Source organism: Crocodylus porosus, unplaced genomic scaffold (genome assembly GCF_001723895.1).
Source record: "Crocodylus porosus isolate Cpor-Errol unplaced genomic scaffold, CroPor_comp1, whole genome shotgun sequence".
Taxonomy (NCBI): Eukaryota; Metazoa; Chordata; order Crocodylia; family Crocodylidae; genus Crocodylus; species Crocodylus porosus.
Window position 1 is genome coordinate 20,572,879 of NW_017728917.1, and position 27,399 is coordinate 20,600,277.

General features: G+C 44.8%; 1 protein-coding gene and 1 long non-coding RNA gene across 6 annotated transcripts in view; both read left to right on the forward strand.

The window, feature by feature from the left end:
- Positions 1 to 154: 154 nt before the first annotated feature.
- LOC109311304 lies at positions 155 to 14,610 on the forward strand. Of its 4 annotated transcripts, none has more exons than XR_002101469.1 (4): positions 155 to 210; positions 7,187 to 7,316; positions 9,065 to 9,163; positions 14,198 to 14,610. It is a non-coding gene; the product is annotated as an uncharacterized LOC109311304 (long non-coding RNA). The 4 variants fall into 4 exon arrangements; XR_002101468.1 differs by having other exon boundaries at positions 196 to 210; positions 7,157 to 7,316; XR_002101470.1 differs by lacking the exon at positions 155 to 210 and adding an exon at positions 404 to 649.
- A 2,914-nt stretch (positions 14,611 to 17,524) lies between these two features.
- Positions 17,525 to 27,399, forward strand: part of DENND6A (DENN domain containing 6A) — a 50,991-nt gene continuing 41,116 nt past the window's right edge. For both annotated transcript variants that reach the window (XR_002101471.1, XM_019536890.1), the window contains exons 1-3: positions 17,525 to 17,695; positions 20,258 to 20,296; positions 20,393 to 20,435. Coding sequence is in view for 1 of the 2 variants with exons in the window: in XM_019536890.1 (XP_019392435.1) it covers positions 17,525 to 17,695; positions 20,258 to 20,296; positions 20,393 to 20,435 (253 nt within the window). In the remaining variant the exon portion in view is untranslated. The remainder of the gene's footprint in view (positions 17,696 to 20,257; positions 20,297 to 20,392; positions 20,436 to 27,399) is intronic.

The following is a 27,399-nucleotide window of genomic DNA, read 5'->3' on the forward strand; positions in this document are numbered from 1 at the left end:
CAGGAGGAGGGAGGAGCCGCTCGCACCCGGCCTGACCAAAGGGAAGGTGCAGCGCCCGCCTCCCGCTTTCTGCGCAGGCGCGGGTTCGGCAGGGCACAGGCGCGGGATTATGGCGCCTGCGCGCTGAGTGCCGTGAAGCCGCGCTGGAGATGGTGCCCGCACTTCCGGGTTGCACTTCCGGGTGTTCCATGCGGCGGCGACGGGCCGCAGGTGCGGGGCGCGTGGCGGCGGGAGGGAAGTGTCGATAGTCTCAGCTCTCTGCAAGCCGCCGGGGCCCGGGGCCGCTCTTCCACGTGGGGCCGCTCCTTGTTGTAACTAAACCGAGCGGACAGCACAGCGGTGTTTGTTGTTCCCCCCCCCCAAGGCCCTGTCTTCTCCCTCGGGCTCTCCTGCCCCGGCCTCGGCTCGGAGGTTTTGCTCTGCGCGGCTGCGAGGCGTGTCTCACTTTCGCAAAGCATTCGCCTATCTGTTCGGCTGGGTCTTAACCCAATTAAAGCCCCAGATTGCAAAAGAGGGAGACGTGGGAAGGATAATTGCAAAGGCAGGGCTGAGCAGAGGACAGGAGAGGACAAAAAAAAAAAAAAAGTCAGGTATCCACTGTGCAATACCCACCTCTTACTCAGCATTTTCTGTCTAGATTATAAAGCAGGTCAATATGTATTTTCATTTTACAAAGAGAGGGAACTGAGGCCAAAGAGATTTGCTCAAAATCAAGTAAAATGCAGTGGTGGAACTGATCTCTCGAGTACTAGTTTGATGCTCTGTTCCATTGGGTCTCCCTGAGGCTTGCTGGCAGTTTGAGTGATACAGATAAAAAATGAAGTCCAGCCATCAGGTAAGATCATCCTTTGACACAGTATGCAGAGAGGCAAGTTAGGGATACAGTCCTGAGTGGAGGTCTGGCAGGAAAAATAAGAACAACGAATGAAGAGAGAGAGGCCATGAGCAATCAATGAGAGAGACTGGAAATGTGAAAAGCGTCAGAAGCTGAAGAGGAAGGAAGAGTGGTGGATAACTGTGTCAAGGGTAACAAAGGTCAAAACAAGATTAAAGTGTCATGGGATATGGCAGAAAGAAGTCTTAGGAGAGGGAAGAGACCAAAAGCCAGGTGGCACCAAACCAATTACAGTGTTGGAAGCAGGGAAGTGATATCCAAGATGAGAAACAGGACTGCATAAATTTTGAAGGCAAAAAGGGAAAAGTGATAGAGGGGTAACTGTACAAGAGGTATGAAACTATGGTAGTGATTTTCAAACTTCAAGACATTGCACTGTTTCCGAAACTCAAGAGCTTGTGGCATATAACCTACAAAATTTTAAATCAGTATATTTAAAATAGATGCTTATTTTGCTGACATCTCAAATTTATCTGATAGTGACCCAGAACCCACAATCAGAAAATCAGTTTATTTAATGAGTGTCATTATGTAGGCTGTTTGTAGCAAGTCATGGGGAAAAGGAATCTTAAAAGAGGATTAGGGACAGGGCAAGCAGAATTCAAATGTTACAGCAGATAGATTGGATGAAACAGATCGACTCACTAGAAATAAATTAGGACATTTTGAAGGTGAGGAGAAAAGAAAAAGAGATGGTAGAAAAATATATGCTCATGGTGCAAAGAATAGGACAGAAATCCTGTGAGAACAAATCCTTTTAAATATTTGGAAGGATCTGGATTGATCGAAAGGAAAGGGCGTTTGATAGACATCATGGCATGGGGTTTAGGAGCAGCCGTGATCCCTCTAGCACCCCCTACCATGTCAATTAGGCAATCCAGCACCCTCTATCCTTGCCTGCCATGTCTTTGCTGTTAAGTGGTTCAGTTAGGGAGGCTCCCTTTTATCTCCTAATACATGGTATTTGCTGAACTATCCCCTGTTCTGTATGGGGTGACTCAATATACCCCAGCCTTAAGGGCTATGCGTGCCTCCTACCTCCCCTTTAGCACCCCCCAAGCCTCGCAGCTCTTCCAGATGTTGTCAGGTCCTTCTCTTGGTCTGCGCCCTGCCCGGTGCCCCCGGGCTTGTCCCGCAACCGGCACCCTTTACTACTAATTAGCCCTATCAGGCTCATGAATGGTATTCTTCCCCACTGGGCTAGTGGCCTAAGCCTCACCTAGCCCCTCTAGGTTCTTGTCAATAACAATTATCCAATTAGGCTCAGGTGACCTAAGCCTTACCTGGCTGCTCTGGGTCCTGTCAATCATGTGTCCAGTTAGGCTCAGGCAGCTGGAGCCTTACCTGGCCCCTTTGGTTCCTTGGGGTGCCTATTACTGTGGAAACCCTCCGGAACACCTGCTAGGCTACACCCTTCTTGGGGTGACTGTCAATCATACACATCCCTCTTGGGGTTGCTTCTTACTACACGTGCCCTGCCTGGGGCCTCTCCAACACATACCCACTCCCACGGCTTCTCTGCACTTTTCTCCAGGCTCTATATAGCCACTGACGCGCCCTCGCTGGGTTAGTCCTCTTTACACCACCCACCCTGGGCTTTCACTCATGTGACTCCCACACCTGGGGCCCAACACGAGTCCCTACAGGACTCACTCTGGTGCTAGGACCCTTGGGCAGAGTCCTCTGCCCCGTTCGGGCCTCTCACTATCGCCCATATAGGGCTACCTGCTGTGCCGTCTCGGCATTGAACAGCTGTGCCATCCCAGGCATCACTCATTTGCCCACACAGGGCACCAGGAACTCCCAAGCAACTAGGGGGGGCTCCCATGAGGCCTCCTCGCACCCCTACAGCCTCACCCGGTCCTCCGGTGTTAAAGTAATAACATAAGCCAATCAGCTACAACTCAACAACAAGAAGCCTCCTGGCTTATAACATACGGTCCACGCTCCCTTGGCTCTCTAGCTGTGACCTCCCAGCCTGGGTTCTCTCTACCCTTACCACGCCACAGCCACTTAGGTGGCCAGGCTACAACCCCCTACCCCTGCCAGAAGGGAACTGCTTTTTAGGTTCTGGCCTGGGCTATTTATAAAGGCCCGGCCCTGCCCCCTTCTGGTCATGTGACCAGCCTGGTTGCCCCAGCAACCGGCACCTGAGCTGCCCTGGAGATTGGCAGCTACCCTTCTCCACTTCTAGGAACAAGGCACCTAAGTGCCCCTGTGACAATGGACTCAAGGGGAAAAAACGTCATAGAAAAATATTATATTCTGTGGAAGTGGGGAATAAAATGATTAGAGGACAGCAGAAATAAATGGAGAAATAACATGTTCTGATCACTATATGTATGTTTTACAATTACAGTTTTTAAAACCAAACACACACAGTGTTGTCTTATATTCTACATATTTTCCTTTTTACTTAAGTTGTTACTTAACAAACTGGAGAAAGTGGGATAGCAAAACAGCTTCTGGGGTCTTTGATACCTTTCAAAGTGTCCCTCTGACCAGCAAAAGGAACAGGTGGCTAGGCATCTTTAAGGGGTGTCTGGTGCAGAATTTCCAACTGTAGATTAATTGCCAGGAGTAAAGATGACTTACAAGCACATGTTCAGTTCAGGCAAACTGTCATTTGCCACGGATCCGTAAGAGGTGAAATTTGACAACCATGTTAGATAAGGGCAGGAGGACCACATTCAGTGGCCATCATAGTTAAGGGCAGAAAGTCTATGTAAATGTTATATATGACAGCCATCACTGGTTAGGGCAAAGACAGTTGTCAATAGCCATTTTGGATAAGGGAATGAAGGGCAAATCACCTTTACCCTTCTAGGGAGATGACATGTGCCAGACTTGTGGAATGCAGCATCTTTGAATCATGTGCATACCTGCCTAGCATTAGGACTTTGGCCTGAATGTCTGGAGAGTTTCTTAGGTCTTACAAAGTGCTCAACATTTAGAGAACTTTTTATTGCAGGGGTACAGCCATAAATTCCAAATTAATGAGGATCACTTGGGGGAAAGATTTGAACAGCACTGTGGACTAGGTGATCAAAAAAATCAAAATAAATAACAGGATATATCAAGTATAGAAATTATCACTTGGCACTTTGAATATATGGCAGGGGAATTATACTTACCCTGCCCTTTTCAAGTTGATACATACAAGCTATATCCTCCCTAGATGGGAGTGGGTATCTTGAGTGGGAATTCTAGGACAAGTTTCAATATAGAAAAGTTCTAGCGCCTCTGATATAAGGAACAGGATGGGAAATGATATTGGAAAATATTATGTTGCTATTAGATGAGCCAGTAGTACACAGAATAACGTGTTCATTTTTTGTCATTCTATATCAAATAAAATAGAGCAGGACTGGGGCTATAGGGAACAGAGACATTCTAGAGAGACTATTTCCAGGAAATTAAACAGAGGCAATTGAGAGACTTCCAAATGACAAGAGACTGGAGAGATTGAAGAGACTGAGATTCATGTTGCCTCTAAGTCTAAAAGGCTTCAGTGAAACACACCTTCACTTGTGTCAGTAGAGCCTGCCTGCTGCACTTGGGAAACTGCATCCCTTCTAGCATTCTGCTTTCCAAACAATTAAAACAACCATGGGCAGATATAGAATTTTGAAAAGGGGGTGCTGATGGTGAGGTCCATCATCCCACATATTTTTCTCTAGTTAAAAATAAATTAGAAGCTTTACTAATATATCTAATAACTTGTAATAACTATCATTTATAGTTTAATTCAGTTTAAGATTCAAGAAAAATGTAAGTTGAAAAATATAAGTAACTGATATTCAGATGTAAGTTGGAGTGAATTAAAAGCTCTCTTCAGAGCTGTGAAACAGGAGCTTCATTACAGGAGCAGCAACTAATAGATGGTAGAATTGCAGAACAAATAATAACTTGATGAGTAGGATATCCAGACCTTTGTATTGGCACCAATGTAAAGAAAACTGATTGCATCAGAAATTGGCCTCATGTGGCCGATAGTTTGGCCAATAAATTAGTAGATTAATAGATTATAAAGATGAAAGGGACCTCAGAAGATCATTGGGTCCATCCCTCTGCACCAAACAGGGAAGACAATTGGGGTCAGGTGACCTCACCAAGGTGCCTGTCCAGTCTCCTTTCAAAGATCTCCAGCGAAGGGATTGCACCACCTTTGGAGGGAGCTTATTCCACAGTCTGGACACACTAGTTCTGAAGTAGTTTTTCTTAGTGTTGAGCCTGAAATAGTCTTCCAGGAGTTTGTTACCATTACTTGTAGTTTTCCCCAGGGGTGCCCTGGTGAACAGTTGTTCACCGAGTCCTTGATATATGCCTCTGATGTAACGGTAAGCTGCTACCAAGTCCCTTCTCAGCCTTCTTTTTTTCAGGCTGAAGGGTCCCAGATCCCTCCACTTTTCCTCGTATGGCTTGTCATGCAAGTCTCTGATCATACAGGTGGCCCTTCTCTGGACTCGCTCAAGCTTTAGCACGCCCTTGTTAAAATGCGGTGCCCAGAACTGGACTCAGTACTCCAGCTGCCATTTCACCAATGCTGAGAAGAGTGGGAAAATCACTTCTTTGGTTGTGCTGGAGATGCATCAACTGATGCATGCGAAGGTATTATTGGCCCTGCTGGCTACAGCATCACATTGCCAGCTCATATTCATACATATTACCCCTGTGCTCCTGGTACATGGGGGTTGCACTCAAGGCTATGGTCAGGGCAGGAGGCGGTGGCACTGAGATGGAAACCACAGTGAAATTTGGGGTGGCTGCAGCCCCCCCATAACCTCCCTCCCAGCACTGCCACCACCCTCCCTAAATGTAACCCCAGCCCAATCCCCCCACCCACGCGCCATGAAGAGTCCAGCGCAGCCCCAGCCCTCCCTGTCCCCCCCACGGTGGATCCAGGGGCACACGCCCCCCCCACCCCATAACCTCCCGGGTTACACGCAGTGGCAGGAGCCACCCCACGCCCCCTGGACAAATCATGGCTCTGTCCCTGCCCCAACTGGGCAGTGCCAGCCCCTGCCCCAGCCTCACTCCCTCTCTCACCACAGGGGCCTTGATCTGCACCCCCACATCCCTTCCCTCCCCTCTTCCCATCCACCACAACAGACTTACCAGCTGCACTCAGCTGTAGCAGAAATCGGATCAGTATCAGCCAATATGCCACCTTAAAAATTAGCTGTCTGTATCGGCTCTCAAATCTCTATCGGTTCACCCCTAATTAAAAAAAAGAGAGAGGGATGTTAACACCTGTGGAATGATGAGCTGGATGGAATCAGGTAGATTATAATGACCCAGGAAGTGAAATGACTCCTTCAGCAGTGCCTGACTAGAAATGCTGCTGCTACTGCCACATAGTTGGTTTTAAACTTTGGGTAGAGCAGGAATCAAAGGGAGGTGGAAGTGTACCAGGACACTTCCTTCCCTCCCCCCCACCCCACCCCACTTTGCTCTACCCCTGAAAACAGCTATTTTTTGAAAGGAAAGCTAGTGGTAGAGTGTTTTCCCAAAGGAATCCTCATTTCTGGAACTCACTACTCACCCGGATGTATAAGGTCTAGATTTTTGTAATCATCCAGATATGCTCCAAATCTCATCTACTGGACATATTTGAGGAGAAGTTAAATTGAAAAAAAAAGATGCTATGCAGACATTGGCTATTTTGTAGGGTGATTTGGAAGTTCATAGCAGAATTCAGCTGTAATGAGATGTACATCCCAGACCAATACCTCAACAGTTACCTGTTGAGACATGTGGAGGCAAACTGTATTTAGCAGTACTGTAAAACCTGAAGTGATTATTTCTGGGGAACATGTACATTTTACTGTGCACTGTAAAGCAGCTAATCCTCACATTCAGCTGCAAAAACATTCTTGGTTCACAACAATCTCTTGTTACCCACTAGAGCATTGGCTGTGTGTAATCCAGAATACCTATTACCTAATAGGTTTGAAACTCTACTATGTTATATTGTAAGAAGCACCCTTTGCTTTTTTGCTGCTGCGATGCAGAGGTTGGGAAAGCATTTTTTCATTAGTTAGCAGAAAATGGTTTAATAAAATCAGTAAATCAAGGAAGATAGGATGCGACAGTGTGGTCACCCTTTGTCAAAACGATTATGTTGCAATGCTTGGTAAACAAGTCATTATTCTGTGAATGCAACTTAATGTAACCTCTGGACCATAAATGATCAAAATGATGTAGTAGCAGAGCATATTGATACAAAATTGTGTGACAATCTAGCCTGAATTTCCACAGATTTGATTTTTTTTTCTTTTTCCCTGGGAGCTGGAAAGTACAATAGTCTGAAGATATGCCCTCTAGCAGCTTGGCACTGTCTTTACTGATGTATCACTGGAAATAAATGATGAAAGAACATGTCTACAGAATGCTAATAATTTTGGGATTGCAGTGACAGGTAAGCACTTGCTAATGAGCTACAGTATTTGCTGTTTTCCTGACTGATGCTGATACAGGGCCAGAAGTGTCAGAAAAGTAAAGATTTGGGAAGGTAAGAAGCCAGTTATAAATGCAGAACAGCTAAAGGCTGGTCTCTATAAGGAAGTTTTACCAGTGTGCTTGTCTACAACTTGACCCATAGGAGTTACCATCCTTGACCATGAGGGATTGCTGACAATGACTATACAGTTATTTCACCAGCCACCAGCTGATGGAAGCAGTCTATAAAAACATAGGCTCATACAACTACAAGGGACTTCCTGCATCAGAAGAGCAATCTCCTGCTATCATTTGCAGCCAATTCGTGTAATTCCTTTCATAAATTGAAGGAGCATCATCTTAAAACTGTAAAAGGTTGAGTGGAGATGGAGGGGAAAACGTTCTCAAGCTCCTTGCAGAATCTCACTCTTTTGGGGCCTACAAATCTTCAAATCACCAGCCTAAATGTATTCCTGTCTGGTTTATATTAATTTATAATGTGCTATCATTGTTTAGCTTAAATAATTCTTTTCCCTCCCTTGTGTTGGCCCTTCTAATGTATTTATAGAGAGCAATTACAGCCCCTCCTAGCAATTGTTTTGCAAGGTTAAAACAATTATGAACCTGATAATTTCCTTTTGATTTCATCCATTTCTCATCTCCCAGACCCTGATTTTGGGTAGCCCATGTTGCATTTTTTTCTGTTTTCCATTGTACCATTCTGCATTTATTCTTTCAGAATGTGTTCTAAAGCCTTATATTTTATTGAGGTTGGATTAAGAAACTTGTAATTGTCCAGATCAGAGGTTCCCAAATTTTTCTTACTGCATACCCGCTTGCAGATTTACCAGCTGCCCACCTACCCCTACCAGGATACGTTTTATGTTTCAACCCCTTAAATGCCTATTATTATTATAGTAAAAATTAAATCTGCCATTACACAATTTCTCCCACATATGCCCCAGAGATGTCCTGTGTATCCCCAGGGGTACGTGTATCACAGCTTGGGAACTCCTGGTCTAGATCATTTTTTCCCTTAGATATGGATATTACCTTCTGCTGTTCTCTAGTTGCACAGTCTTACCCATGACTCTAGATTTTTTTAAATCCTTGATAACAGACCTGTGATTTCATATGCCAGGGTTTTGTTTGTTTTTCAGATTTCTGGGATGGAAAATTACCCAGACCTGTAGCTTGAGTACATCAAGCTTTTTTAAGCTTGCCTCCATCCCATCCTGTATGTAATCACTTTCATTCTTACTTTCTTGTTCCCATTAGCTGTCCTGCCTTTGCCCTCCTGCTCAACAGAGTTGTCTTTATTGAAAAGTGAGGCAAAATATTAATGTCGGGGTTGTACCTAGGTTACTCTCATCTCTATCCCATCCTCACTGCTTAGCGGCCCCAGTTCTTTTTTTGTTCTGTGTTGTTGATGGCCTTTTTGCTATTTTTAATCTTTTTACATAGTAAAAAGCATGCCTAAAGGGAATGCTCACTTAATTCCTACACTTCCTGGCCTCTGAGATGTACCTTTCCTTGTTGATCAATCCTTTTTTTCTCCTGAAGACACATTGATATCTTGGAACTACATCCACTAAACAGATGGCAATAATTTAATTGTATCGGTTTCTAAATCAATATGCAATAATTAAATACATGCAAAAAACTGTATAGATAAGATACCCCTAGGTACTGGGGAGAGACTTTGTCCCATTCTGTATTGGCCAACAGAGGTTATTTGAGCACATGGGGGAATACCAAACTGTTCTAAACCTAAGGAATAATGCCATACATATGCTCTCAGTGGGCACTGGGGAAATCCTACACACAGTAACTCGCTGTATTTCTGTTAGCATAACTTTGTGTATAACTTGTACAATCCTAAGTAGGCATTTTGTTAAATGTGTGACAAGTGCTGGTTAAAAAAATAGAACTTATTTTCTATGCAAAATGAAATGAAAAATTAAATAAAATGTTCTTGTCAGCCATTTAGATAGTTGAAGAGTGTGAGGAAATTCTGTAAAAATAGAGAGGTTTTGCTATTTAATCAATGTAATTTTTTAATTGTGATTAGTTCTAATTTTAGATATAGATAAAATGCTGTTTTAAATCAAAATCCCAATAAATATGTAATGTAACAATTTATTCTTTAAAATATTTCTATCCTTAAGTAAAAAAATGACATATAATTATCATAAGGTGGCAAATACTGGTATTTGATATATGTATGACTGGCCTGACACTCCTGTTAGGAGGGGAAAAGGAGTGTGTCAGTATTTAGCATTGTATGGCAGATGGGAGCAGTCAGCATCTTCACTTCCCACTCAAGCTAAAGCAAAAGGGCATATAGCATGCCAGCAGGAAACTGGGAAATGCTCAGGTGTTGCTAAAAGGAGAGCTGCATGCAAATAAGGAGATAGCAACACTAGGAAAAAAGTAGGTGGAGCAGGAGGTGTAAGAGAGAGAGGCACACAGGCTGGAATTCACCATTAGGACTATTCCTGAATTCACTGGCTGCCTATATACATGCTCCTTGGCTTTCTAATTAGAACACAGTGGAGCAGACTTGATTAATGGAGTCTGCTCTCCGTTCTAATTAAGGCTCTGTAGTGTCATTGCAGTATCACGTGTATTAAGCCCCATGCATTTTAAAATGGCCACAGGGTACTTTAACTAAACTTCATCGACTGAGCTTTAGATAAAGGGTCCTGTGGCCATTTTTAAACACATGGGGGTTTAATGCATGTGACACTGCAGCATTTTAATTAAAGTAGTTGCCCAGGAGCTGGTCTAATTAAAACACACCCTTCTCCCACCCTGGGGCAGGTGTATAGACCTGTTTGTACTGCAACAACTTATGTCAGCAGATATGCTTTCCCTAATAGTCTCTATAGCCCTGGTTCTGCCATCTATACATATAGGCAGGGCAAATTGGGATGACCGCCCCGCTTTGCGGGGGGTCTGCAGAGCTGGGCAGAACAGCCATGGCCACCCCATGCTGCCACCAGCTTCACATCTGGCTGCTCAGCACCCCCCCCCCCCCCCCCCCCCCGCCTCCAATCTGTCACTAAATCTGCTGCCTCTGGCTGCTCAGCACTCCCCACCTCCAACCCCACAGCCAATTCTGCCGCCAGCTTCCTCGTGCCTGGGGATGGGGCCACGCACGGGCTGATTTGCTCCAGGCCCCGCACTCTGCTGCTTGGGTTCCCTCTGCATATGGGCAATCATATGGCTGGTGTCATTGTTCTAAAGCCTCAATGAAATAAAGTGGACAGACTTTTTCTTATGCAAAGTCCTATGATTCGCTAGAAATCGCCTTCAGTTTGTAGCACAAAAATCATATTATAATAAGTTCTTAGCTTTGGAATTTGCATACCCTGTCAGTCCATCAGACCCTTCCTCAGTTTTTCATTCACCTAGCACACAGACCTCATCTCTGTCATCTTGTTTATCTTGCCTTGCCTTCCTCTCAGTCTTCCCAGACAACGTGCTACTGATGGTATAGAACTTTCTCTTCCTAGCTCTTGCCAACCGGAACAGCCTTTCTGTACCTTATCAGTTATCCATTTCAACTCAAGATCTACCGTAAAAATATCTCCCTCTCTTTTGTCCTGTCCTCTTCATTTCTTTCTTCCTACTCTTTATTACTTAACAGCGGAAAAGATTTCAGGATATTGTTCTTATGAAAGAAGCTTTGTTTTGCTTAGGTTTAATGCTACAGTTGAATTTGTATGGCTAGAAGCAGATGTCTTCAGTGGGCAATTGACTCTGCCACAACATGTTACAACACAGCTGATTATGCTCTAAGGACATATATAGATTAGGGCTGTGTGAGCTTTGGTTTCTGTTTCAATTCGGAGGAGATTTGGCCTGATTCGGTGGCTGAATCTCTCAAGTCCGAATTAAATCCAGACCAGTTAAAAGGTCCAAGTCGATTTGAAGATCTCCCAATTGACTTGGAGAGCTTTGGCAATTCGGATAGTCCCTGCCTGCTGCAGCAGGGAGCTGGACCCAGACTCCAAGCTGGTAAGTAGGGGGCAGGGGAGCAGGGGCTGGAGGAGGGGGAAGGAAAGCAAGCCCATGCTCACTGGGTGCTGCCAGGTGGGGTGATCCCCAATGCCCCATGCTGTATGGAGGGTCTGCCACGAGCCCCCTGACCCCCGCCTGTTCTTCCAGCCCCCCCCATGGCTGCCCCCCCCAGCTCTGGCCCTTTAAGAAAAAACAAAAAAACCCTGACCTCACCAGCTCCTGCAGTAGCCTCGGGGTTTCTGGGGGCACATAGAAGAGCCCCCCATGCAGCGTGGGGCAGTGGAGGGCAACAGGGATTGCCCCTCCCTGCCAGGCAGGAGCCAGTGAGTTCAGGGTTTTTTGTTGTTTTTTTTCTTTTAAAGGGCTGGGAGCTGAGGCGAGCAGGGCAGCCATGGTGGGGCTAGGAGAGCAGGCAGGAGTTCCGGGGGCTCATGGCAGAGCCCCTCCATGTGGAGTGGGGCATCAGGGATCGCCCCCACTGCCTGGCAGCAACCGGGGCTTTTTTTTCCCAAAAAGCCGGGAGCTGGGGCGGGCCAGCCATTGAGAGTGGGTGGGGGATGGGGCCTGTGTGATTCGGAGATTCAGCTGATTCAGGGCATGTCAGCAGTGGAGGGAAAATGCCCCACTTGTAGGTGAGCCCCCTCTTTTGGGGACCAGGAGAATCTCCTGCAGTGGATTTTCCTGCATTCTCTGCAAGCGTGGGTTGGGGGGACACTCAGACAGGGTTCCCACCCTCCATATTTGCAGGCATGTGTAGGGAAATCTCTCTGCAAAGGATTTCCCCTGACTATGTCCACAAATGCAAAGGGAGGGGGGACCCACACTCTCCACTCCATGCTTGCAGGCGCACCCAGAGAAAGCCCCTGAGAAGGATTCCCCTGTGTACAGCATGGGCTGAGTGTCTGCAAGCAGGGAGCCCCCCATGCACCCCAAAGTCCTGAGGTGCAGGCACTCCCCAGACTTAAGGGGTCCAATCCTTCCCAGGAATTCTTGGGGTTTGCAGGACTGGGCCCCTGAATCCCAAAGATCCCTTGCCTTAGGGAGGCTCCAGAGCCATGAGCAAAAGCATGAGCAAACACATAAGCAAATGTACATGGGTTGCAATAAAAAGGTCTAGTTTATTATTGTGTTCTGTTGTGGCCACAAATTGGAGCATTTATGGCATGACAGAAGATACGAACATCTACTTGCTTTCACTCTGTGCCTACATAAAAATTCTTATGGTGGCACAGGTGACATCTACTTCCCCACTGTGGGTCAACCTTCCACCTGCGTGAAGTCAGCTGCAAAACAGAAACCTGAGTTGCAGAAAACAGAAAAGCATGCTCTGCTGTAAAAGATGCCTAAACTGAATGCTAACAGTAGAGTGCCTATTATAGGTGAAACATAAGTTAGGCCTATGTTTACAAGACTAACTAGGGGATCTGATTAGTATCTTTCAAAAAATCCCTGGGGATCTTTAAGAAGAGGCTTGATAACTACCTGGCTGGACTCATTTGAGTCCAGTCTTTTCTCCCACCCAGGCGGGGGGTCGGACTTGAAGATCTACAAGGTCCCTTCCCACCCTACTTCTATGATTCTATGATCTTAATAATGACAATACTGTTAGTTCTGTTTTATCACCCTCAATGCATCTTGTAGTTTCAATGGAAAATGGTCTCTTTAATAATAAAAAGAAAGTGTAGTTACCTTGGAAATACGGGTTGGGGAAACCTGATACTTCAGAAGAATAAAGTTAAACCTTAAGAAAATGTTGTGCATTTCAGAAAACCAGAGTTGGTTGTTGATGCTTCTTGAAGATTGCATGGACATGATAAAGCCAGATGAATGCTTTCAGAAGCCAGCCAGCACAGGGTGTCAAACTCTGTAGTGCTCAAAATATATGCAGAAATTCTTTTTAATTTCTTCTCCTGACCTAGTCCCATAAAGCTGGTCAAGGGCACCACTGTTCAACAATACTAAGTTATTGAAATCTCTAGGCCAAGATGTTTTTGATTGATAACATTCCCCAAATAGTTAAGAAAATGTCCAGAAACTGAAACTACCTCCCTTTTTGAACCCCTTATTCTCAAACATCTTGTCTACTTCTCTAAAATGTGATAGGAAAAGTCTCCTGCCATAACATATTGTATATGACATTTCAGAAGAAATTGGTTTTCCTGGATGTCAACCTTATCTATATGTAGCAGTAAAATACTTCATGCATTTATATACATGTAATTGTATACATTTTTATGGCATAAGTTATTGAGGGGACAATAAAATATTAGAAGGAAAGATTGTCACAAATACAGTAATTTTAATCTTCCTCGGGTCTGAGTGTCCTGCAGCATCCTGGACTTAGCAGCTGGTTCAAAGATTGAATGAGCTGGGCCAGAAGTTGATGTTGTAGTAAACACACTTGAAGCAATTGGAGTCTACTGAATAGCAGAGCTATTAAACACCTTTGCTAATACTGATGTAGCAGCGCGGAGTCACCAGTACTAGGCAGGCCCTGCAGGAAGAGCCGTGGCCACTCTGCCCGTCTCCACGGGGTCCCCCAAAACATGGGGCCCAGGGCAGTCGCCCCAATTCGCCTCCGCTCCTCCCCTGGGATGGCCCTGGCAGTTGTGCTGTTTTTTTCTGAAATTCTCCAACATAGACAAAGTTTTGTACTTTAGTTTCTAACTGTAACTTGCCTAGTTGTTAATGATTTATGACGAAATTAAAATTGCTACAGCTGAAAATATTAAAATGTTAATTTGAGTATGTCATATTTTATGAACTGTAACTTGTTCCCCTTTAATGTAATTATCAAAGTCCAGTTTAATTTCTCATGATGTGGTTTTTCAACAGACAGAGGATACAGAAAGATGAGAGAATGGAACTCAGTAAAGGAAATGGAGTCTGATTCAGTAGCCTTGAAACTTTCATTCTTCTTGTCCACATAGAAGATGCAGAAGTGGTGTTTTGGGATTCATGTGTTCAGACCCTAAGCGTAAAAGGACACATTCCAAAGTAATTTGTGTAACTTGTCACTGAATCTGCCACAATTGAAGGAAAGGGCTCAAAGGAGGAACTGTAGTGTACAGTTATGTGGTAGAAGACCTATTTACCCAGTGATGTAGCTCTTTAACGTCTGTGTTTCAGGTTCATGAACTGTTTTTAATATGATATATATGGGACTTGCCTGTGTTTGAAAACTCTTACTCTTACTCTTAAAGAGTAAGGCTCGTCTTGTTAAAGCACTAGCCTGGTACTTATCAGCTCTGTCTCAGCTCTTCTTCATATTTCTTGTGTTATCTAGGGGAAGTCATTTGATTGATCTCTGCCCTGGTTCCCTTTTTGTAAAATGGGGATACATGTGGGGACAGGACTAGGAGCAATGATCTCAGGCTGCAGCAGGGACATTACAGTTAGAGATTCGGAAGCACGTTGAGAGTGGTCAGGCATTGGAATGGGCTACGCAAGGAAGTTGTAGAATCTCCATCCTTGGTAACATTTAAGAGCAAGATAGATAGACACTTGGCAGGGATAGTCTAGTCAGGAAGGATCCTGCCTTGAGCAGAAGGCTGGACTAGAAAGCCTTGTGAGCCCTCCAGCCCTACTTTCCTGTGATCCTGTGCTTCTGTTCCTCAGGAGCAAATGTTTAAATGAAAGCTGCATGGAAACCAGCTAGAGAGCTGTTACACATTTTCAAGCACTAACTTTGTATTTGGCTGGCTCTTTTCACACCCGGCTAGACATTTTTATGGTGTGATATAATATGGCTTGTCTAAATGTATTGCATGATTGACCAGTGACTTTGTATCATGTATGTGATGTGTGGTAGAGGCCTCAGAGAAGCATTGCAAAGATAAATGCCTTGTTTGTACCTGAATCTACTCCCTGCCCTCCAGAATGTTTACTTTGCCCCATAATTTGGTATAGTCCACAAATTTGGACAGAATGCTTTTCACACTCTCATCCAAGTCACTGATGAAGATATTGAACAGCACTGATCCAAGAACAAACCCTGGGGAACTCCACTGCCCTCTTTTTTTTCCAGGTCGAACACAACCCGTCCACCATCACCCTCTGTGCGCGCCCCGTAAACCAAGTCTCCACCCACCTGACCGTGTAGTAATCTGTCACAACTTAATTTGTTGATAAGAATGGGATGTGACTCTGTATCAAAGGCCTTTTAAAATCCAAGTAGATGATATTTATCTCAACTCCCGCATCTAAGCATTTTGTGACCTGGTCATAAAAGGAAACAAAATTAGTCAGGCAAGCTCTACCTGCTATGAAGCCGTGCTGGTTGCCCTTCAGCATTATTTTTTCTGCTGGACTCCCACAAACATGATCCTTAATAATTTTTTCAAAGGTTTTCCCAAGGATAGAGGTGAAGCTAACCGGCCTATAGTTACCCAGGTCATCCTTTCTCCCCTTCTTGACAATAGGGGCCACATTGGCCCTTTTCCAGTCTTCTGGGACTGAGCACCATGAGTGCTCAAACAGCTGTGCCAGTGTCTCTGCTATGACACTGGCCAATTCCTTCAGCACCCTTGGATGAAGATCATCTGGGCCTGCTGACTTAACACATTCAGCCTCTCCAAATGCCCCTTCACTAGGTCAGTGCTTACCGTAGGCGGGTTGGAGTCCCTCTTGTGCCTGTCTGTAGTCTCTTTGGGAGATATATCTTGATTTGTGTTCAGGAATACAGATGCAAAGTATTAAGAGCTCGTCTTTGTCCCTCCTATCTGTTACCAGTTGCCCTAGTCTGTCCTGTAGGGGTCCTATATTGCCATGCGCCTTCTTTTTTCTCCCTATATACCTGAAGGACTTTTTGTTGTCTTTAATTTTTGTTGCCAGCCTGAGTTCCAGTGCTCCTTTGGCCTTTCTGACTGATTCCCTGCAAGCATGAGCCAAGCGGATATATTCCTCCTTGGTGGCTACCCCCTGCTTCCACAACCTGTATGCCTCTCTTTTCCTCCCTAGGCTCTCTTGGATTTTTCTGTTCAGCCAAGAAGGTTTCTTGGGTCTTTTGCCTCTTTTTATGTGCAGTGGGATGGTCCAACCCTTTTGTGCCTGAAGGATCATTCCCTTGAGGAACGCCCACCCTTCCTGGACTCCCATCTCACCAATGCTCTTGCCCTTCAGTGCCTTGCTTACTAATCTGAGCTCATTGAAGTTAGCCTTTTCCAGAACTGCCTTTATAAGAGGTTGACTCTTTTTTACAGTTATTTTTATCCTGTGACACTGACTTTGCAGGTATGGCTGGTCCAAAGAGAGGATTTAATAGCAGCCTTCCACTACCCAAAGGGGGTTCAAAAGAGGATAGGGCTGCACTGTTGTCAGTGGCAGCAGATGACAAAACAAGAAGCAATGGCCTCAAGTTGCAGCATGGGAGGTTTAGGTTGGACATTCGGAAAAACTCTCTCACTAGGAGGGTGGAGAAGCACTGGAGCAGGTTAGCTAGAGAGGTGGTGCAATCTCAATCTTGGGAGGTTTCTAATACCCAGCTAGATAACGCTTTGTCCTGGATGCTCTAGTTGGGGGTGGTCCTGCTCAGAGCAGGGGGCTGGTTGGACTAAATGTGACCTCCTGGGGTCCTTTCTAACCCTCATGTTCTGTGACTCCATGAAATGCCTGGCCTGATTTAACTTGTGAATGGCATCATGCAACTAACATGGGGCAGGGGCCACAAAACGAGCTGTATGGAAAAAATATATGATAAAATAATATTGCTTCAAACTATTTTATCCTTAGAGAACCCTTTTCTCGAGAGGACGGTCCCTAGGCCGGACACGGAAGACCAAGCTTCGCCGCCGCCCAGGGTAGGACAGGGCATGGCAGACGAGAGCGCTCAAGCGCCTGCGCGCGGAAACCGGGGCAGCCGAGGTCGCGCTGGGAGGGGCGAGCCGCCGCTGGGGACGAGGTAGGCGGGTCCTGGCTCTGTCACAAGCAGGGGGAGAGGTTGGACCGCTCCATCTCCCCGCGCGGCTGCGGGTTGCCTGTCCCCCGCTATTCAAGCCACGTTGGACTCTCTCGGCGTTTCCTCCCCGCCCCCGACTTGGTTTGGACTCTCCCGGTTTCCCCTCCCCCCTGCTGGTTTTGGACTCTCCCACTTCCCGCGCCCAGGCCGGGGGCTTGGAGGGCGCGAGCCGTGCGTCACGTGGCTCGGCTGGCTGCAGCGGCGCGATGGCGGCGGTGGAGGACGAGGAGGAGCAGGCCCAGGCCGGGCCCGCGGCAGGGCAGGAGGCGGCCGGGCCGGGCTGGGGCCTGGCGCTGCTGCCTGGGGACCGCTTCTCGGCCTGGATGCAGTGTGTATGCGTAGTGGGCTTCGACCTGGAGCTGGGCCAGGCCGTGGAGGTGAGCGGGGGGCGGGAGCCCTGCCTGTGCCTGTGCCCGTGCCTGCTTCGTAAGCTGTCATCTAGGCGGACATCTGAACATAGGGTTGCATCGAGGGAGGTGTGCAGCTGTTCCGGCACTTCCGATTAGCCGGTGGGATTATTTCGTTTCTTCCCATTCAGCAACCCGGTGAGATGCCTGGCTGACCTGTCGCTCTTCATGTAGGAGCTGAGCTGGTTAAGAAGGCATTAAGGCAGGATAGTCAAACATGCCATGATGCTGCTTCAGTCTTGGTTTAAGACAGCGGTTTCCAACCTCGGGTTGCAACCCAATGGAGGCTGCTTGGGCAATGCTGACGGCACCGCACACAAAACAGGAGGTTGCCGGGAGCTCCTCCCAGCCTCTGCCACTCTCCTACTCTTCTCCCAGCAGCAGGTTGCAGCTAAAAAGGTTGGGAACAACTAGCTTAAGATGTAAAAATGCTTCTGCTCAGTAGAAGGTAATAGTGACTGAGGAAAATCAAGGCAGGTACTTCTAGAGGAAGTGGTATTGGTGACTTAGTACTTCAGAGTTTCTATTACATAGATATCCACTGTGGGTTTAGAGCAGCAGTGTCAACCATGTTGCCCACAGGCTGAGTCCAGCCCATAGAGCTTCATAATTTGGCTCTGGGTGCTGCCCATTGACCCACATGCTGCACAGGACCAGCCCCTTACATGGTGCTGGGTCCTAGGTCACATGGCACCCACTTGGGCCAGTGTCCCTGACTGGCCCAGGCAGGTGCCATGTGCGCTGTATCTGGCAGGTACATGTGTTCAGGGCTGGGTGGGGGGAGAAGAAGGTGGCGAGGACCCTTTGCACACCACTCTGGCCCTGGGGCCAGATGGGTTTAACAACCCTGCTGTGCTGTTTTAAGTCTTGTATTTTTACCTGTGAGGTCCTGATTCTTATGACTACTACATTTCTGTGTCTCTTTTTTGCAAGATTAGAAGATAGAATTTGGGCGGGGGGCTGATACCGATAGCCAATTTTTAAGGAGGCATGTAGGCTGATACAGATCTGATTTCTGGCAGGTATACTCCTCCTTGGTGGCTACAAACATACTGATACAGCTGTGTTCAGCTGGTAAGTCTGTTGTGGTGAAAGTGCGGGGAGAGGCAGGTCAATGCCCTCTGTGGTGAGGAAGTGAGTGGGGTAGGAGATGGGGTGGGCATTGTCCAACCAGGGCGGGGCAGGGCACAGGACGGAGCCACAGCTTGTCTGGGTGGGGGGCAGCTCCCACCACTGTGTGCACCTTAAGGGGGCACTGGAGGGGGGGTGCCCCCCTGGATCTGCATGTGGAGGCAGGGGCTGCAGCTGCAGGCTGGGGCCAGGGCTGTGCTGGGATGTTCCTGGCACTTAGTGGGGAGGGAGCTGGGCCAGGGCTGTGTTTGGGGCAGGCGGCAGTGGTGCTGGGAGGTGGGGCTATAGCAAAATTTGGGGAGGCTGCAGCCCCTCTGCCCCCGTAGCCTTCCTCCCAGTGCCTCTGCTGCCCGCCCTGAGCTCAGCCTGGCTCACCCTCCTGCCGCAAAAATCCAGTACAGCTCACAGCTGCAGTACCTGCTGTGCAGATCCAGAGGCACACCATGTCTTCACCCCTGCCCCTGGTGCCCTCCCTGGGTGTACGCAGCAGTGGGAGCCTCCCCCCAGATGAGCTGTGGCTCTGTCCTGTGCCCTGCCCCACCCCAGCTGGGCAGCACCTGCCCCACTCCCTTCTTTTCCACAGGGGGTGTTGATCTGCACCCCCCCGCATGCCCTTTCTGTTCCCCTTCCACCACGACAGGCTTACCAGCTGCCCGCAGCTCTCCAAGCTATTGGGCTGTGCTCCTTAGTGCCTGTCTGCTGCATTGCAGCTGTGCGCACGCACGGGCATTTATTGGCCACACTATCAGCCAGCTCTGATGTACACTAACAACCAAGGATTGAACATTGATATTGACTTAATTGCATACAACAGTCTACCTGATTCTAGATAATCTTTCTTCAAGTTGCAGGTAATAATGACCTTCTTCCTTTTTGAAAAGTCTTGATCTTTCGCTAATATCCTTTTTCTGTGATTTAGGTCTCTGCTACCCTTTGGAATTTCTCTTTCCAGTTTTACATTCCTGCAAATTGTTTTAGTTTTTCACCGCGCTCATTTTTACCTCGGACCTGAGGAAGAATACATCACTTTCAAAAGTTTGTCTAAATCTATCCCAGTTTGATTAGTAAAAAATATTCACAAAAATTCTTGCCTTGTATTTCTTGAACCAGCACAGTTACGCTACCCTCAAGACTAGTTAAGGACAATTAAAGTTATTTGAATAGGGAAGAGCGCTGATTGGTTTTGTTCACAGTCCAGGATGTGAGCCTGCAAGTTCTATCCAAGCAGCTGGGAAAGGGTAGCTGTCTAAAATACAGTTGCTGTCTTGTATTGGGAACAATAAACACAAGTAAATCAGTGAATGCTGCATCACAAAAGGTAGTTGAGTAGTTAATCACTTGGTGTTTTTAAATTGTTCACCCTCTTTTCAAGTAGAGATAATTTTTTTTTTTTGTTTATAGGTGACATATCCACAAAACTCAAAACTTACAGATAAAGAAGTGAGTAGAAACTGTTTCCCTTATGTCTTTTTATTTAAAAACAAACAAACCTTTGTTTTCCAAGTAAAAACCTGTTGTTTTTTTTCCCCTCTCTAGAAAACCAATATTTGTTATTTATCTTTTCCTGATTCAAATGCAGGTAATTGCTTTTTTTTTTCTGTAATCTAAATTGTGAATGCATGTACTCCTAGACCAAACTTTGGTAGAATGGTGTTAATTTTAACTACACAATTAAGTTTGGCTAAAGTATGTTGCAGGGATGGTGTAATGATCCAAAAAAAGTGTTAAGCTATGAATAAGATGAAACCTAAAATATTAGTTATTTATATAGTTGTAGAATGCAGGAACCTTGGTTTTATTTTGCTTAAAGTGAGAATTAATATATGTTGGTGGTACTTTAGTATTTCAGTAGTTCTTGCCATCTGTAGGTCCTCAAGCATTTTGCAGTGACTGAAGGTATGGACAAACATACACTTTAGCTTGCAGCATCTGTTACAATTTAACTATTACCTCTTGGATCCAAAATGGGTAAGGGATGGAGCAGTTACAGTATCATGCAGACATAACAGTTGTATCATAATAGCTTGTATTGGCATTCTTTGATAGAAATACAACTGTTAACTTTGTGATTCTCAACCAGGGCTTTCAAGGGTGCCTTAGGGTTTCACACAATGTTAGTTTAGCACTGTTAGGTTTAAAAGCCAGATTCACAAGACCCAGAGATTTCAAATATAAATCCATAGTTGTGGTCTTTCTGAGTTCTCTACAACAGAAAAACTTCTACTATTTTTTTCTATAGGCAGAAAAATAGCGAAAACTAAGAGCTGACATTTTCTGAGGGGTGCTTTGAGTCTGTCCAGGGGACAGTGCCTTGAGTCTAAAAAGGTTGAGAACACTGGTATATCTTAAGCTTCCTAATATCTGTAATATGTGGAACTATTGCAACCATTGTATTACTTCCATATTCTTTATGGAAATTGAAGCACAGAGGTTGAGTGACTTAATGAAACTAATATGAGGGGGGGAGTACTGAATTAAAAGCATTAAAAAATGAAAAAGACTTTTAATGAATTAGATTTTTTTAAAAACAAATATGACCACAATTAGAATGCTGTGGTATTTTATTTCTTTCTCTCTGTCCTTTACATCTGCAACTGTGTTTGGTCCTGGTTGCTGAACTCTTCTTGCATTTACTAAGGCTCAGATCAAGCGAAAACATTTCTTTACTCTTTTGCCAAAGTGGAGCAGAGACATGTGGTTAACAATCTGGAGCATCTGTAGAAGGGGATGACTAAACTACAGACCCCCCTTGCACAACTTACAGAAGTTCAAACTCTTTGTAGATGACATTTTTCTCTAGAGGTTCTGATCCCATTTTTTTTTTTAGAGGCTTTACATTATGGCAGTTTTGTACAGAGGTAGAAGAAACACGTTTGATGTGTAAGAGTTCTGCCATGAGTTTCTGGCTAACCTTCAAGTTTTACAATCTGCTTACTTTATTTTATGTCGTAATGTGGTTAAAAGTGAGAGAATGTATTTTCACCATCATCTGTGAAAGTAAGGGAGTGGTTCCTTTTTGGCTCTTGCATGTAAAAAGTATATATGCTGAACTTTAAGTACACACCTTATTGTATGTAACAGTTACAGATTTATTTAAATATTACATAGGAATGTATTTATTTAGAATACTTAAGTATTTAAAATACAACCTCAACTAAAAATAATGCAAAATTACTCTTGGAAAAATCATGTTAAGTTAATAGTGTATAATGTATACAAGTAGAGAGAAACCTTTGTGGGCAGGGTTGATAGCATCACTAACTGTATCTGATTACTCTTATGAACGTAGAAATTACGTAGAGGCCTTCCTTGGATAAAAACTTTATTCCAGAGGTTAACCAGATAAAAAGTTTATATTAACAAAGGAAAGCCGTTCTACCCAAATATTTTTCTGTATTCTGTGTCTTGATATTAGTAGAAAAACTGTTTATGACCCAAGAGCAAACTTATGAGGAAATTATTAGCTTGTAACTAATTCAGCAGCCATAGCCAGCAGATCTTCAGTTCCTCAGAAGGCCACACAGGGCATCTAATGCATTGAAAAATGGTTTTGAAACTTGCTAAAAGGTTGTGTTGTTTGATTTATTTTTTTGTGTGTTCTTAAAAAAACAAAATTAGACATTTGTATTAATAATAGATTTGTGGGGGTTTTTTAAAGTAGGATATGACTGCCATTTTCCTTGAACAGTTGTGTAGAACAACCTACTACAATGTGCTTTTCAATTTAAAAAATGAGCAGATGATGGGGAGAAATATGCTATAGAACTGCCTGTATTTTCTGCACTGAGAATGTTATAACATTTCTGTTTTGTTCGTGTCTCTGCCATTCAGCAGGAGGGAATAGGCTTGCTAATTAAATTGTTTTCTTGGGTTTTTTGAGCCACCATAATAAAAATTACTTCTATAACTGGAAATACACTGTTTAAGATAATGGGACAATTGCCGGTGTGAGAGATTGGTGGCATTGCAGCTTTTTTCTTTAGTTTTAAACAACTGGAAAAAGGAGAGTGGGGTTTTAGCTGATGTTGCTGTATAACTTTTTTTTTTTTTTGAGTAAGTCTTTTGTTTTGCATGCTATGTCGGTGGCTGCAGAAAAAACACATCACCAGCCTTTTCTGTCACACCAAGCAGTGAAAATAATAGTAAACAGCCTTTGAGTTTTGACCAGTGCTTTGTTGGCCAACTCAATTGAGTAATGGTGGCGATGTTCAAAGATCACTTACTTTCACATATTGTCTGTTGAATGCCTACTGGAGCCTACAGATATTTTGGGAATTAAGGGTCAAACTAAAAACTTTGTTACTTTTTGTGGCCATCTGTGTTTTGCCAGTGCCATTTCTCATGAAGTGTGGAGGACCCAGACCGAATTGACGTGGTTTTGATAGGTGTTAATTCAAACAGAATAATGCATGTGGATTAGCATATGCACAACTGAAAGAATTTGATATAGAGGTTTTGGATGCTGCAGCAATATGATTAGACAGAGCAGGAATGCAGTGTGAAACTGAGCAGTTATTTCTGTGGGGCATATATCTGGAACAGCTTCATTTGAAATGCTGCCTCTGGGCTCAGTCAGCGAGCACTGACTGAACAAGATAGTAATACAGAATGGTGATAGCCAGCGGTCATTTCAGAACTTCAGGACACAAAAAATACTTTCCTACAGCTACATTTTGACCACAAGTGGATGCTGAAAGATTAACTCAGCATATTTCACAGATGGGGAACACCCATGGTGAACTCCTGTTCCACCACTCCAAGTGATACATGTTAGAGACATTGCTTGAGAGCAGGCCAAAGTCCAAATTTTATGTTAAACAAATTATTTTTCTGTGATCAAGGGAACTTGCATAGATTTTTGTCCATTTTTTTGTAATTTCCAAAGTAAGACCAAATGAACCACAATGATACTGGTAGCAGCAACATGGCTGAGACAGCACTGATATATTGATCTGTGAGAGCCACCCATATGATTAGCATGGGCACTTTCATTTATGTCACAGTATATGTCACAGGCCAGTTCCTTGATTCCCTATACTCTGTCTCATGGCATAGCTCGTCAATGGCTGAATTCCTTTGAGAGAGCTGGTTCCTATGAGGTCTGATGCTACTGTTTCAAAAAGCAGAAAAGATTCTGTAAGAAATGCCTGTCATACAAATATTTTCAGTTTGGCAGCCATTCCACCCAGTCCAGACAGGAGCTTCTTGCAAATATCTTGCGATGTTTGTTATATCTAAGGGGCACTGAGTTATGTTGGCTCAGATCAGGTTCATTTAGGACACGTTTTGGCCACTTACATTTCAGTTGAGTAGGCCTGTCTTTTCATACTGCAACATAAAGATTCTTTAAAGGACTCCAGATCTATTCACCAATTTGAGATCTGATTCCATTGTGGGAACCTGAAACTAGGTCATCTTGTGAATCCTCAGTTTAACTTTATAGTCTCTTGTAGCTTTCTCCATCTTCTATAGAAGGCAGCTGTGTTACTTAGGAGAATCTTGAAACTATAGTTTCTAGGGTCAGAAGAGACCCGAGTAGATCATCTAGTCCGACCCCCTTCCATGGCAGGAAAGATTACTGGAGTCAAACAACCCCAGCAAGGTGTTCATCTAACCTCCTCTTAAAGACCCCCAGGGTAGGGGCCAGCACCACTTCTGTTGGAACTACAATTATTGATGGCAGAACACCCAGCGACAACATTTCACAAGGGCAAGTTTTCCTGGAGCCGCTATCCAAATTATTTCAAACTTTAATTAAATTGAACAATAAATGTAACCATGGTCCGTCCCATTTCCCGCCCCACCCCCCAGCAGCTTCACACTCACAGAGATAAAGATTTTACTTTTTAGCCATTCACAGAGCTTTCTCTTCTGTCAATAGAGAGAGACTCTTTTCTGTTATATAAAGCACAGTAGGTGCTCTAGCACAGCTGTTGGCCATCCTATTGTTTGTATTATCTTTTTTGCGCCTGTGTAATTTCTTCAGGAAATCATGACTCCAAAGTTTTTGGCCTCTGCAGGTGTGTCCTATCATATAGTTTGCTAATTAATTCTTGAGCACTTCTTTCTTCACCCTCTCTTCCCCCTTGTATGCCATATGCATTTTCTTTTCCCACTTGAGGGTTCAGCTCAGAATGGCTGGGAGTTTTCTGAACTACTTTCTCTTTGTATCTGATCCAATAATATGTTGAATTGGGTTGAGGGGCCAGTATTGACTTTAGATCAATAATGGAGGGAGAAGAGGACAGGTGCACCTCTGCAAGCTGTTAAATTGGAAGGTATTATCCTGAGGTTAGTCCACCAAAGACATGCATAGGGTTAAGTTCCAAAAAGCAACAGACAGAACCAGGAAGATATGCAGACTTCTGCTTACCAGAATGGTTTGTTTTTGCTGGTGCAGGAGCAGGTTTCCACCAGAGCTGCACTGTTTTGCAAAATAGAGCTCTGTCTCATATCTTCTGTTCTGTTACCGGCAGCTCAGCACAAAGTGTTGTTCAGCATTTTAAGAAGTGTGGTGAGAAACTGAAGAGGATTAGAGCATCAGAAGATGATCGTGCAGGGATTGGAAAGTAAGCCACATGAGGAAAGGCTGAAGGAAGGTAGGTATGTTTAGTTTGGAGAAAAGAAAGTTAAGGAAAGACTCAGTAGCAGTTTCCTTTATGGCAGCCTTCCAAATGTTTGAAGAGGGCGGAAGATGATTTTCCATTGACAGAGAGGGCAGGATAAGAGGCCAGATGAAGTGTGGTCTGCCTTAAACCAAGGCAAAGCAGATAAAATTGCAGGCAAAAGTACCCTATAACAATGATAATAGGATAGTGGACTAAGCTGCCTAGGGATATTGTGGAATCTCCTTCATTGGTTCTTTACGAGAAGAGGCTGGGCAGGTATCTGTCTGAGATGGTATACTTGCCCACCCACCCGCCCGCCCATGGGCCACATCTGACTTGTGACGGCTGTCATCTGGTATGTGTAGCTTCACGCAAGTCTGGACATTTGGCATCAGTCAGTTAATGCTGCCACCACTCCCCAGCTGCCAAATTTCCAGAGCTGCAGGGAGCCCTGCTGGCTGGATGACATGGCCTCTTGCACAGGATTAGGTCAGTGAGCAGGGTTGCTCCATAGTAGAATTGGGCTGGCAAACCAGCTCTGTCTTGCTTATCCAGCCCACAGAGCTGGAAGCTCAGATACAGAGGGCTGGACTAGGTGTCCCTTGTGGCCCCCTTTGTATGGAGTGAAGTAGTCTGCAGAAGAGCGTTCTGCAACAACTGTTCTGAACCCAAGTGTCTGGAATTTTAAGATATCTGTGGCTCTTTAATTGCAAAGATAGTTGGTCTGAAGCCTGATATTGGTGAAATTACTTGATGATACATTTCAAATTAGCTAAAAGTTGAAGGTAGTTTATGAGTGGTGTTGTAGCCTTGATGGTCCAAAAATTATGCAAGAGGCAAGGATTTTTTTAGGGTGATTATCTTTTTATTGGACCAACTGTGTAGTTGGAATAGTTAGATAAGCTGTGAAATGCAAGACATCTTTCATCAGGTCTGATCATAACATGATGAAGTTCTTCTAAAAGCTGAACAAGGTTCTTTGGGTGAATCTGATATCTTTTATTAGACCAACTTAAATAGTTGGAAAAAAATGTCTTGGCAAGCCTTCGGGTTTAAAAACCCTTCATCAGGCTGAGGAAGCCTCTGCAGTTGGTGTGTGCTCTTTCTGGGTGGAATGAATAGTAAAGAAGCCAGAGGCTGGGCTGGTATGCATGCAAGAGAGACAGTTGGGGAAGTTGTAAATTGAGGAGAGACAGGCTGGGTGGATGGGGTGGGGAAGATGGGGGGCGGGGGGATAGATATAACAGGTAAATAGTGGAGAGGTACCTGGGGAGTCAGATGTCAGGCAGGTTACAATCTGTCATAAATCCAATGTCTATATTTAGGCCATGATTATTTGCATCCAGGAGGTGGATTAAATGAAGTTCATAGGCTCATCTGTGAGAAATATTTTGTAAGTTTCCCTTGAGGATTTGAGCTGAGAGTTTGGGGAGAGAGTGCTTTTCTTGTGAGACTATGCCCCCACACGTAATTGGTTGTTCTTGTCTTTGATGGATTTCGGGTGTGCATACTTTCTGGTATGCAGTTATTGTTTGGTGTCTCCTATGTATTTTTCATCAGGGCATTTGGTTCATTGGATGAGATATCACATTTCTGGAGGTACAGTTGTAAGATCCAGGAATGCTGATAATTCTGTTGTAGGGTGTAGCAGTTGTGGGGGTGATGGAAATGTGTTGGCAGGTTTTGCATTTCTTGTCATGGCATGGTCTGGATCCATTTGGTGTGTTTGCTTCTGGTAGGAAGTTTGCTTCTGGTGATGAGATTAGTGAGGTGTGGTGCATGTTTAAGGGCTAGGATGTGTGGCTCTGGGAAGATCTCTTTAAGAATATGGTCTCCTTCTAGTATAGGTTGCAATTGTTTGAGAATATTCCTTATGAGTTCAAAGGAAGGGTGATGTCATAACCAGCGGTATGCAATTTATGGGGGGCGTTTCTT